We start from the raw sequence: 12,966 nt of genomic DNA on the forward strand, positions 1-12,966 counted from the left end.
AGGTTGCCCACAATGTCGCCGTAGAACCTCACTTCCAGCCTGTCACAGGAGAGCAGTTTCGCTATCGCTCTGCTATTGTGGAAGAGCAGGCTCGTCTGGATGTAGCCGCCAGTGGCCTTTAGGGTGGCCGCTTTGAGCTCAATTTCGTTGATGTCAGGGTGTTTAACCCGTATGCGTCCTCAAACCGGGCCACCTTACTGGCCTCAACCCACACTCGGCAGGAGAAGAGAAACGCCGGGCGTACGAGCAGCGTATCGGCGACGTGGAACATGCTTAATTTTGTGCCAGCTGTGCTTGCCACAACAGGTGGAAAGAGTCGTCACTGTACAGCTTTGTATAAGCGTATTGCGTGCCTGCTAGCAGAGAAGAGCAAGGAGCCGTACAGTGTGGTGATGGCATGGGTCCGCTGCCGCCTAAGCTTTGCGCTCCTCCGGGCGAGCGTCATGTGTCTCTGTGGATCCCGCAGCCGCAAGGTCTCCGTCGACTCTACCACCCCTGCTTTTCTTGCTGCTGCCGAGGCAGTGATTCCAGGGCACTAGCTCTTGCAGTGTGACTTGCCGTTCGTGTGATCTAACAGTAATTTTCATTTACACTTTTGTTATTAGTTTGCTTCACACCTTTTATCAGTCATTATGTATGATTTATAATGCAGTGGCAGTACCAGGCGTGGGCCATCCCCAGGATTATCAAAATTGGTGCCTTATCATTTTTCTGTTGTTTTTACACTTCTTCGTGCTTTGTAATAAAAGTCCCAATTGTAAAAAAAATGTAGCAACAACGCGTTCGTACAGGCGGATCAAGTAAAGAATGATAGTGAAGTCTACGCCTGAGACTACGGTGTACGGGTTAGTTGTACGATATGCAAGTCGCATTTGGCACGAAACCCCGAAGAATGCCCAACTCTGCATAAAAAGGTCGAAAGGTCGCTGCTCTTTTTTTGCTTTTGTAACCGGACACTATGTCCGGTGAAATTGAGAACATCCAGTCAGTGGCCGAAAATGGCCGAAAAATGTCCGATGACCTGCCGTTAATCTATGCCCTGGTCTTAAAGTGTTTTATGTCGACCATGACGGCTACAATGCCCAACCATACCACAACGAACTGACCGGCAACATCATTGTATTGCAAAAGGTTTCCATCTGTTCTAATAACATGCATGATGAGCTAGGCAAAAAGCATGGCGTAGGGCCCTGAGTAGGCATTGGCGGATAATGCTCGAAAAGGTGGCATATTCTGCTCGAAAAGCAGTGAAATTAGCAGAACCATACAAACCTTATGGCGGGCAATTCCTCGAATTCTGCTCCATTTCTTTATCCACGTACCAACCATGCATGAAACTTACCAGAAAAGGTATCGAATTCTACCATTTTCACTTACAAAGCTGCCGAACAAGATCGTTTGTTCACTTTGACAAGGAAAAGCAAAAAAGGCCATTTGTAACTCTAACAAGTACATTATAGCTTCTCCTACCACCACAACTATTATCGGTATGAAAACGCTGGTGAAAATTACAGCATTCCACAGCGATAGGAGCGGTTCGCCAGTTGGATGCTGTCCGTAAAAAAAACTCACGAAAAAATTTTGTTCCAACCCCCCCCCCCCCCCCCCCCCTCTGCCTCCCTTTTCAGAACGTGAAAAATGTTGACGTATACATGTGGAATGTATATAAGAAAATTCGCAAGTCTATCGCTACTCTAACGGCCATATACATGTAAGATCGTATCAATCTTTTCCTTCCTATCCCATAACGAAAATGTTTGGTTTCGTGAAAAATGTTGGATATTTATGGACGACTCATAAGCAGGCAATCGTAAAACACGCTCAAATTTCGCTCGACAATTTAGCCGAGTTCACATTCGACGGGGCGAGACGCGATGCGACGTAAGGATCGACGGGAAGCCACGGGACAGTCCAGGGATGAATTTATTGTCATATTTTTGCATAGCAGTTTCTGATATACAAAATCACAATTGTGTAGCAGTCTTTGATTTTGATTAGCATTTTTCTTCGAAGGTTGGGTGTTTTCCACATAGTACTTTTTGAGAGTGGTGCTGAAAGCCCGTTTGCAAAAACCCGACTGAGTCATACATGCGCACGCAGATTGAGAGTGCCTGCACCACATACATTGCACTGTATGCATGCTACTTGACAGCGCAGGATATGCATGGTTAGTCTGTATGTATCGCAGTTTTCTGCGAATCAAGGTAACTTTTGAGTAGCAGTAGATCGATTTTGCATCGCAAACTGCGATGTGATAAAGGATAAATTCATTCCTGCAGTCTGACGGCGTCTAATGTGAACACCAGGAACGGGAACGCAGCCATACCGCCGTGTGGATCGGGAAGCGACAGGAAGAGTTGGGTCGACTCAACTTTCATAACGTAGACGGGCGTAGACGGGGACGCTAACCTACGCAACAGCATTTTGAGTGTGAACAGGAGACGGTGTCGTGCGCCGACTGCTCCCGATTCGTACTTGGAAATTTTAAACATTTCGAACACCCGCGCTTCCCTTGATAACTCGCAGAATTGCTAACAGGACTTGAGTTTTAGCAGGAGAAGGTCTGGTGTCACATATGGTATTCATTCTTTGTCCTTTACACGAGTGAGATTTCCGACGTCATACCTTGCATTGTTGTTCATCAGGAGTTCGCGGACGACATCGTCCTAGATTATTCTGATTCAGATCTGGACACTGTTTGCAAGACGTTGACTACGGCTGTGACACGTCTGTCTGACTGGCTCTCCGAAATTGGGCTTCTGCTGAATACTGGCAAAACCCAAGTCATGGTAATTCAACCTCGGGGACTCACTGGCAACATAACAGTCGTGAAGTGTAAGGATCAAGCCTTAACTGTTACCTCCACTGCCAAATACCTTGGCGTAACCATTGATGACCAGCTATCCTGGCAGCCACATGTCTCCAGTGTTGTGCAGAAGGCGTCAGTCACCATCAGCCAGCTATGGCGCCATGGGCGATCTCTGCCCATAAGAGCCCGCAGACTTTGGTACATTGGCATTGTGCAAGCACGACTGACGTACGCATCCAATGCATTCTTCCCGTCGCTGACACAGCCGCCGCAGAGTCGTTTAATCAAATCCAGCAAATCCGGAATTCGTGCAATTTTCCGACTCTCCAGCCGTGCATCCACAGCCCCCCTCCTCGTGCGCTTATCTTTTCGATCCCGATCTCACATTTTTAACTACAAGGTTTTGATTTTTGTTTTCCTTTGCCTACATGATCTTGCAAGTCCTCTTTTCTGCACCTACTTTTAGTTGATGGCTAACACAGGCCAAGCATCCCGGGATGATCGCCGAATTACTCGAGGACAGGAGCAGCGGCTACTGCAAGTGCCTTTCCTTCCTGAACCTTCCGGTCGTCAGTCATTGACATTTGTGTGAAGAACTCTTTGGAATGCCCTTCCCAGCGATATTCGCCTCCACAGTGCGGCGGTTGCCTTTAAACTGGCTCTGAACAGAATTAATTGTAATTTGTAACCACCTTGCTCGGCATCCCTAAACATTACTGCATGTTTTCTCGGTGTTTTCTTCACTGCATGCTTACACATACACACACCCATTTGAATTATATACATACTTTGTGCTTTGGAATTATCATGTTATGATTCTTTTTAATATTTCCTTCTCTCATAATATTATATTCGTTCTAAGCAGGAACCGAAGGTTTTTCCTCTGGTGAGAAGGCAGAATTGCCTGTGCTCTAAACGAATTCAAATAAAAGAAACAAACAAAATGTAGGGGTAGCTCAGGAGCGTGACAGACGAACTGTTATATCATTTCCTGGAGCTATTATTTGAATGGCACACTTTTCAAAGCTACGTTTTTGGTCTTCATGAAAACCTGGTATTGTGAACTTGATTCCCCATCATTGAAGGAGAAATAATTGAAAAGGAGTCCCGAAAAACAAGAAATGAGGTCCAAAATTCACCCCGTCACGGACCGTGCCTTATGACTGTCGCCGTTCGCAGTTGAATGACGCAACGACTGCTGCATGTCGTGTCGTAAGAGACGTACACGATTTTACAGCTCACCCTAGCCTTACCGAAAGACCCTCACGTCCCGTACCATCAGCGTTACACTATTTTTAGGGCTTTTGGTGCATAGAATAAGGGACTAATGTTTTCATTCGTTCCCGTTTACTCTCTCCCATTCTCTTTTTCTACCTTTTCAGGTGAGACTGGCATAGGAACAGGCGCTATAATACTTATTGGCGGGATTGGTGGCTTGTTGGTGGCTGCACTGATAGTAGCTGTGTTAGTTTTGATAATACGTTCGAAAAAGCCAAGTGAACCAGCAGAGACCGTGCCCAATCTAACGGAAAATGCAGCATATGGAGACGCAGGCTTTGCAGAAAGTGTCCTCACCAAAAGTGATGCTTATGGAGTAGTTCAACCAGCCGAGGATTCACACTACTCGTATGTGGATTTTCACCAATAGTTGTTCAATCCCTGCATTTCTTGTGGATACATCCGTGGTCAATAGTGTTGCCTTCTCGATGCATCCGTATGTACACTGTATATCATGTGCACATTCACATGTCTGAAGGTTTGTGGTTTTTCAATAATAAAAAATAGTAAATAAAAAAAAGTTAACTGTGTCGTTTGAATCCTCATACACAATCCATTTTCAACAATATGCAGCTTCAGTCGTTTGACACTAGTCGTCAGAAAGCCCCACTGTGGCCATGGCGAAGAGTATCGGCCACATTCCTTGTTTTAGAACATGTCGTGTCCAATAGTATTATTACTAACCTGTTATTATGTCTAGATTATTTTTGCCGAATCAGGAATGTGCATGATTTTAAGTGAGAAAATGCTGAAATCTGCACTGTATGTATTAGCTCTCATGAAATGCCTTTTTGTTCTTTAATGCTTACTTATACGCATGCTATTGGAGCCTGTCTGATTGCAGTGTGAGTAGACCGCTCTTGAAGTGCACAATATACTTGAAGTAATCACGACTTTTGCCGACTCCAGCCGATTGTCACGTTGCACTTTCAAGCCCTATCTGGGTAGGACTCAGCTACAACTGTACATTTGCAGAAAGGAACAAAGGTACAGATCTGAAGGAAGTAACATATCCGAATGACTATGAGGACACACCGGCCAAGGTGAAGTAACCTTCAAACTAGGAAGTGACCAGTGGCTTTTTGAGTCAATTTCAGGAGTCAGATATTTCTCATTTCTGTACCGACGGTGCACTCTGCATTGGCATGCTCCCACCCTCTCACGGTTCTGTGTAGTGTATTTTGTCGCTGGGTTCTGATCGAAAGGACTCCAGTGGCAAGATGCATTGCATCGAATCGAGAGGGGGTGGGGGCATGCCAATGCAGGGTGCACCGTAGTAGGTACGATAAAAGTGAACCCAGTTAATAATGAATATCATCCCCCGAGGGATTGTATTGGCTATTATTTCCCGGTCAGCAAGGCTCCTGATTGGCTGAAACAGGCCTATAGTACCGTACCAAGGGATAACTCTAGTTCTGCACCTTCAGATTCTGTATCTCAGTTGACCTGCGAACGTGGGAGTATCCGTACGAATTGCGTAGGTTCGAACTCTGAAGTGAACTCCAACACATCCCAGCACGGTGACAGTGTATCTAGCATACCCACTACACGCACAAAAGCACAGCACCCTACATCTACGCTGAGTATGGCCAGTGCTACTGCGGGCCCAAGCACGGAGGATGTCATCCAGGTACCGGAGGCAGTGACAGTACGAGCTTCAGAACACCATGATACAGCCGTACCAGTCCCACCTGCCGCGGGACACGTAACTGAACCCGGTGGTAAAGGAGACAACACAACTCCCCGGAAACCTTTTGTGGCTGCATCTTCTAATTACCACGTGCAACACAACAATAGCCTTGCGTCCAATAAAAATGCAGTACATGTAACCGGTACTGAAGCAGCTGTAACTTCCACTCCAGCTCCTGGATCTTCTGTCCCTACCCCGGTGCAAGATTGGCACGTCGCAGGTGGAAAGTGTTCTACTTTTTCTCCAATAATCTTGCAACAAACCGCCTCCGCTTTTCCCTCTGTCGCGAACCGCTTTAGTGCGCTGGAGCACTCCATGGAGAGGAAGCGTAAGCGAGAAGCCAGGAGTGACGCATCATCCAGAGCCGACTTGTCTGCGAAGGCTGTCTGCCCGACCACCAAGACAGACGACTTCTATGGTACCGGGTCGGACTGGGAGGAAGAGTGTGAGGGTGACGACGGCCGCGGTAGGAGCCGTCATGAAGTGGTGCAGTGAACTGCACCTTGAAATAGTATGCTTGAACTGCCTGTGTATTTTTTGTTTTAGGTTTTGGATTAGTTTCTAGATGTAGTTCTTCCTTATAGATCTATTAAATGAACCCACAATTCCATAGAGCTACTGTCGGTCGACAGAAGTCTTGTAAACTTGCTTTTCTGAATGTATGCAGCCTTAGAAAGAAGTTAGGAGAAATCCAAAACTTCATAAACTACCACAATGTAGATATCTTCGGCATTGCTGAAACTTGGCTTGATTGTTCGATTTCTGACTCATCCATTCATATACCTAATTATAGACTCTTTAGGCGCGATCGCGGGCACAGACCTGGTGGCGGTATAGCTGTATACAGTCGAGATACCCTGGCTGTTTCCAGACACGCTGAACTCGAGAGTGACACAATCGAAAATCTGATACTCACCTTGAAGACAGAATCCGGTGAACCCATCACCCTCGCTACGTTCTACCTTCCGCCTTCCACTACTGCTGCAGTATGGCAAGACCTAGAAATCAGTATGAACAATCTAACCTTGCGACGAAACAACCGCGTGGTCGCCATTGGTGACTTCAATGTGGACATGTGCTCGGGACACAGCCGGATGCACACCATGCTCCAGCGGTTTGATCTGGAAAACCACATCCGGACACCGACAAGAGTAACGGCTTCAACTTCCCCCCTAATAGATCTGCTCCTCGCCCCTAACTCTCTAGTTGGAACATGCACGGTCATCAAGTGTGACATCAGCGACCACTACGCATTTGTGGCCAACATTATCGTCGCCACCCGGCAGTCCGAACGAGTCGCATCTCGAAAGAGGCGAGTGTGGAGGATAAACTGGGAGCACTTTAACGCTGACTTGCAGGACTGCAATCTTGAGATTTTCAGCAAGTCGAATGATGTTGATGCAATGATAAGCGAATGGTACGCAAAGGTTTTTACTGCTCTAGATCATCACGCCCCCTTACAACCTCCTCGTAAGCCGAGGCGCCGACCTTGCCCATGGTTGTGTCCTGAACTTGTATCTGCTGTGCGTCAACAAAACAAGGCCCACCGACTTCTTTCACGCTCTCCAAACGATGTCCGCCTGCGAGAGCAACACCGCACTCTCCGCGCAGCCGCACGCAAGCTAGATCGGAGGCTAAGGGATCAGCATTTTCAAGCTCGCCTACAGTCGGCCGGAAAGGATGGACGGAAGCTCTGGAATACGATAAACGTGGTGACTGGACGAGCAAAAAGTTCAAGCCCACCACAAGTACCTGTTGGAATCCTCTCCCGAACTTTTGGCGAAGTTTTACATGACCCTGGACGACCAGACGCGCTGTGCGCCAACGCACCAGCCAAACGTGAAGCACCAGCATTCACGGAATTTGCGCCTGTTTCGACGGAGGACATTACGGCCCTTCTCCAGTCCGTTGACGCGTCAAAAGCAACTGGGCATGATGACTTGCCGGGTATTGTCCTTAGAAACTCGGCATCAATACTGGCTCCCTCGCTCAGCATAATTTTCAATACTTCGTTATGTCAGGGGTGTGTTCCCCGTAAGTTTAAAATTGCTAATGTGTCGCCGCTATTCAAAGGTGCCGGCCTTGACCCTTGTCAGCCTACTGCGTATCGACCTACTTCTCTACTACCAGTCGTTTCTCGCCTCCTCGAGAAGATCGTCAAAGCTCAGCTTACATCCTTTCTGACCGATCACAGTATTCTCCCTGACTCGCAGTTCGCGTACAGGAAGAACCACAGTACGGAGGACGCTCTTGTGCTAGCTGTCAATCGTTGCCTGAAAGCGAAGTATGAGCGCAAACTCACAGGTGTGATATTCGTGGATATGTCGAAGGCTTTCGACTGTGTCAAACACACCATCTTGGCACAGGAGCTATCCGACATTGGGGTCGGCGGTACTGTCCAGCTATGGTTCACTAGTTACCTGAGTGAGCGGCTTCAACGCGTAGTCGTGGGCGGAAATTGCTCGGAATACGTCGCATGCAGTCGAGGGGTGCCGCAAGGATCCGTCCTCGGCCCCCTCCTGTTCACACTATACATCCGTAACCTTCGATGCTGCTTGCCCCAGCAGGTCACAAACCAGGAATTTGCAGACGACATTGCAATCGAAGCCTCGGGCAGTGGCGAACAAGTGTGCTCTTCTCTAAGCACAGCCATCACCGGCCTGTCGCAGTGGTTGGAGGACCGCGGACTAATGCTGAACCAAAAGAAAACGCAAGCTCTGTTGATTACCCCAAGAGGCCCAGCCCCTGACACAGATAACATTCGAATTCGCTGTGCGAATGCAGCCCTTGCAGTTGTGGAACAAGCACGGAACCTGGGCGTAATGGTAGATGGGCAGCTGTCCTGGGAGCCTCACGTCAATCACACAATCCAGCAGGTGCGGAAGTCAGTAGGTGCGCTGTGGCGGAGCTTCACCCTGGCGTCAAAGATCCTGTTTTACAGGTCGATGATCCAGGGTAGGTTGTCGTACGCTTCCAACGCCTTTTATCCGTCACTTCAAATTGGCAACATGGAGCCCCTCACACGTCTAACGAAGTGCGCTATCCGCGACTTCTTCGGTCTGCCAACGTGGTCGCGCACTAGCCCGATCTTTGGACAGCTCCGCCTCACCACCCTGGAGGACATGTTTAACATTAAGCTCCTCATCTTTGTCCGTTGTTGTCTGTTCTCCCGAGCTAGCTCCCTCTTCACCAGCTTCTTCGTGAGAGTTACTGGTGACCGCACTCGGGGAGCAGCACATCACTTCGTTCGAGTACCATTTTGGCCCGGTCCTGCGGGTCGAGCGACCATGCAGTTCATCGGCGCAGTCCTGTGGAACCAGCTCCCGCCTGATCTCCGTTCCGAGCCCAGCCACCTTCAGTTCTGTGCCCTGCTAAAAGCGCATCATGGCTCCGCTTAAATGCTTTTCGGCTAGTGTGTTTCTGTGGTATAGCGGACTGAAGAATAGTAAACGTGTTTTGCAATATATGTATGAAGCTATTTTGTATATAGTATGTTCCCATTCCGTTTTTGCTTTGGTGTAGCCCTGAGGTTGATTGCTTATTTATTTCTACCCTTCCTCTCTCCATACTTCTGTCCCCCCCTCTCTCTCATTCCTTCTGTCGTCCACATGTATCAAAGGCGGCGAAATCGCCTGTTTGTGGTGCGACGTTAAATAAACTTCTACAACAACAACAGAATGGGCAAGAAAATGTGAAATATTGTAAATGCATTTGTTTGCCTCCTGGGTGGCTCGCACACCGTGGCACTATGCCGGAAATTTGAACGAAGTGTCAGCTGAACGAAGTGTCAACCTACGAATACAACTTCAGTGCAACAGCGTGCTCTTACGACGAAACGGTTGTTGAGAAGACAGAGGCCGAGGCAAATGATGGTGGTGATGATAATCGTGAGGATAACGAGCGGAACGAGGAACAGGACGATGAGATGGACGAGGAGGAGTCGGGTGGGAAGGAGTGAGATGAGGCGGATGACTGTGTTGATCGTAAGAAGTCAGCTGTGTATCTACACTTGTTATCTCGTCCTGACTGTCTTGGTGTGTATGATGACTCTCATTTTTCTGTACTGTGTCGTGCGCGTTATGTCCAACAGTTGAAAGTCCTTGAGGCAGTTTGTATACGTATTCATAAGCCTGTTTTGTGCAAGCAGAAAGAGCACGTTGTTGCACTGAAGTTGTATTCGTAGGTTGACACTTCGTTTAGTGCCTTCTCGCCTTCGGTTATGTAATCTTGTTACCTTTTTTTGCGTTTCCTCTAGTGGTTTTATTGCACTTGTATCTTGATGTTATTTCTAACACCTTTCTATTTACAGTACTTAACTTCAGTTTCTTTGGTTGTATACTTAGTTCCGTTTTTCCCACTGATGATAGGAACGAGAAAATCGATTCTGGGTTTTCATTAATATTTCTGTTATAAAATACACAGTAATACATGTCAAACAAGTAACATAGTTGCGTGATGTCTGCGGCCTTCATCCTATTCATAGCTATATTAAAATTATTATCTCCACGTAGGTTATTCAAAAAATAATAACAGTAAATATTTGTTGCCATCTTCAATAGGTCCGTCAAATAGTAGTAATAGGTTTTTCATTTGACCCGACGAGACCATACAACGTTTGCAGACAACAGTACGAACAGTTCTATTGAACTGTTCGTGTCGTTGTGTGCAAGTGTTGTATGGTCTCGCCGGGTCAAATGAAAAACCTATTATACAAGTTGTTTCTTGTATAACCCAATACTAGTGTTAGATAAACCGTGTTATAGTTCACACATGTTGTTGGGTTGACACCGTGAAACAAGGTGGAAGACACTGTGTTCGGAAACAGTGACCTTACTACAACCATCCACGGTTGGTAGAGCCCCGGTTCGTTGGGACCATCTGAACCATATGGGTGTTGAACCCGGCTCTGACTCTCATTATGCTCGGGGAATCTTCTCCTAACGTCAGTCGTCTGAAACCTCCCCTAGTATGATGAGAGTAAGACCCGGGTTCAACACCCATATGATTCAGATGTTTCCAACGGACCGGGGCTCTGACAACCGTGGTTGGTTGTAGTAAGGTCACTGTTTCCGAACACAGTGTCCTCCGCCTTGTTTATGCTATCAAACTTACAAGTTGGTTGTTCCAACTCTATGCAGAGGGAGCAGGAAATGGTGCTTTCTTTCAGGGTTGGCGAGTGGAAGGTCTGACATGCTCATCGTGTGCTAAGGATGGCAGTCAAGAGTCATTCAAGTTCGGCAGGAAACGTGTGTTCCTCGCTGGAACAACCAACTTTATCACAAATGCAGAGGTTAATATGAACTTGACGCGAAAGTGGATCTCGTGTTATTTAGTTCGCATTTTGGAACACAACGCGAGTGACCTGCAGCTCACGTCTAAATTTGGAGTTTACGCCAAACTTGACGTGAAATTGCGCATCACGTCGGAAATACCGTGCATCTTAACCGCTTGGTTACCGCCGAAGTAGCAAATTCTTAGTTAGTTTTGTTGTCCTTCACGCCGACGCGCGACTATTTGTTGGAGGTGACAGCGTTGTCAATAGGTGGTAACTCTCAACATCTTTCTAGCATAAATCCAAGATCAATTTTTGCTCACGCTGCTACCTGAAGACGACTCTGTTGTGAATGTTTAATTGCCGCCCAAAACACGGACTCAGTGCCACACTACATCATGACGCTTCCACTTTCTTTATCAAAATATAAATAGAGCATCGGTTCAAGTCGGTATCCTTAAATCACGTTCCAATTTTCTTCTTTCTTCCCCAATTATATTTCCAATTGTTCAAATTGATTCGTAGTCCAAGAGCGCAATATATTCCATTATTACTTGGCACGTGATTGTTACCTGACGTCCAGCGTATCAGCACCTTTCCCGTTGTGCATAGCAACATGCGATATCGCATGCTACTTTCCGGCACGCTGCGGAAATTTGATACTCACCATGTTGCTACCAGTTTGTGAAATCCTATTTTAGCTGGATGTAGGAAGTTGTAGGAATGAACGGGAAGGGAGGGTTTTGAGCTTTGCTTTCAGGAAGAAAAACTGTGGTATAGACTTGCTAGCGTTCTTGTGTTCGCGGGCAGTTTGGCAAGAGGTGTTAACAATAGCAATGTCCAAGCATCTTCAAATCGTTTTGTGTTCGTGTAACAACAATGACACGAAAGTACTTACCCAAAATGACTGTGTTCCGGAGGCGATGGGAAAAGTCACGATTGGATGGTGATCACATTCACGAAACAGCAAAAGCATCCTTCGCACCCTTCTTTCAAAACTGTATGTTGGCATAAGGCTGAAGGATAGGCATTTTTCCGTCCGAGCTTGCTGTGTTTGAGGGCAGTTATCCGACGGAGTTTCCTCACAAGTTGCCAGTAGGACAACTAGAGGATGGCAAATTCCTGCAAACCGTATGTATTGGCTCTTTGGCTGCGATTGGCTATGACGATCTGCAAACGCTTCTTTTGCACCAATGTCAATTTTGACCCGTTTCTAGAGACTCAAATAATATATAAATCAAAGGTTGCTCTAAGCCACATCTTTGAGGGTTACCACAAAGAATCTTTGAGAGTTTTAAATGCTTTTCATTAGGGGTGAGGGGACAATTTTGCTAGTTCTGCATCTTGATCAGATTCACCATGCTTTTAGCCTGCTCGCAAACGTCCATTAATCTGCTCAATATTCTCCTCTCTTGTACGAAAATCATATCAACGTATACATGAGTAGTATAATAGCGAGAGTTCCCAGATTGCCTAGAGTGCTCAACACCACAAGGATGGAGCATTACCACAAAAGGCAGAAGAGAATAGAGACGGCTGGCTCGGTCGTTGTCCTACCGGTGCGTTTCATGCACATGGCAAAGCTCAGACAACTGAGCTTTGCTATGTTTATAAATGACTAGTATGTGTCGGGTGGGTTCGGAGTAGGCACATGGCCCAGCCCGAAAATATGGGGTACTATACAAGCCCATGTAATTCCACGTTAACATGGACACATGGACATGCATATCCACGTGGATACATGCATGCATGGACATTTATAAGAAATGTATAAAACAAAAAATAAGAGGATGTAAAAAAGAGAAGAAACACATAAGAACGAGTTATGCACCAAATATCTAATATGTTTATTCTCTTTTTTTTGTACATTTATTACTGGCTCAGTATCCGATTTTAAATAAGAGGACGGGAAAGTGT

General features: G+C 46.6%; 1 protein-coding gene across 4 annotated transcripts in view; it reads left to right on the forward strand.

The window, feature by feature from the left end:
- LOC135811929 (uncharacterized) overlaps positions 1-5,137 on the forward strand; it is a 98,048-nt gene extending 92,911 nt beyond the window's left edge. For all 4 annotated transcript variants that reach the window (XM_065325195.1, XM_065325197.1, XM_065325196.1 and 1 more), the window contains one exon: positions 4,192-5,137. In XM_065325195.1, the coding sequence (XP_065181267.1) occupies positions 4,192-4,457 (266 nt within the window). In that variant the 3' untranslated portion in view covers positions 4,458-5,137. The remainder of the gene's footprint in view (positions 1-4,191) is intronic.
- The last annotated feature ends 7,829 nt before the right edge of the window (positions 5,138-12,966 follow it).

Source organism: Sycon ciliatum, chromosome 3 (genome assembly GCF_964019385.1).
Source record: "Sycon ciliatum chromosome 3, ocSycCili1.1, whole genome shotgun sequence".
NCBI lineage: Eukaryota > Metazoa > Porifera > Calcarea > Leucosolenida > Sycettidae > Sycon > Sycon ciliatum.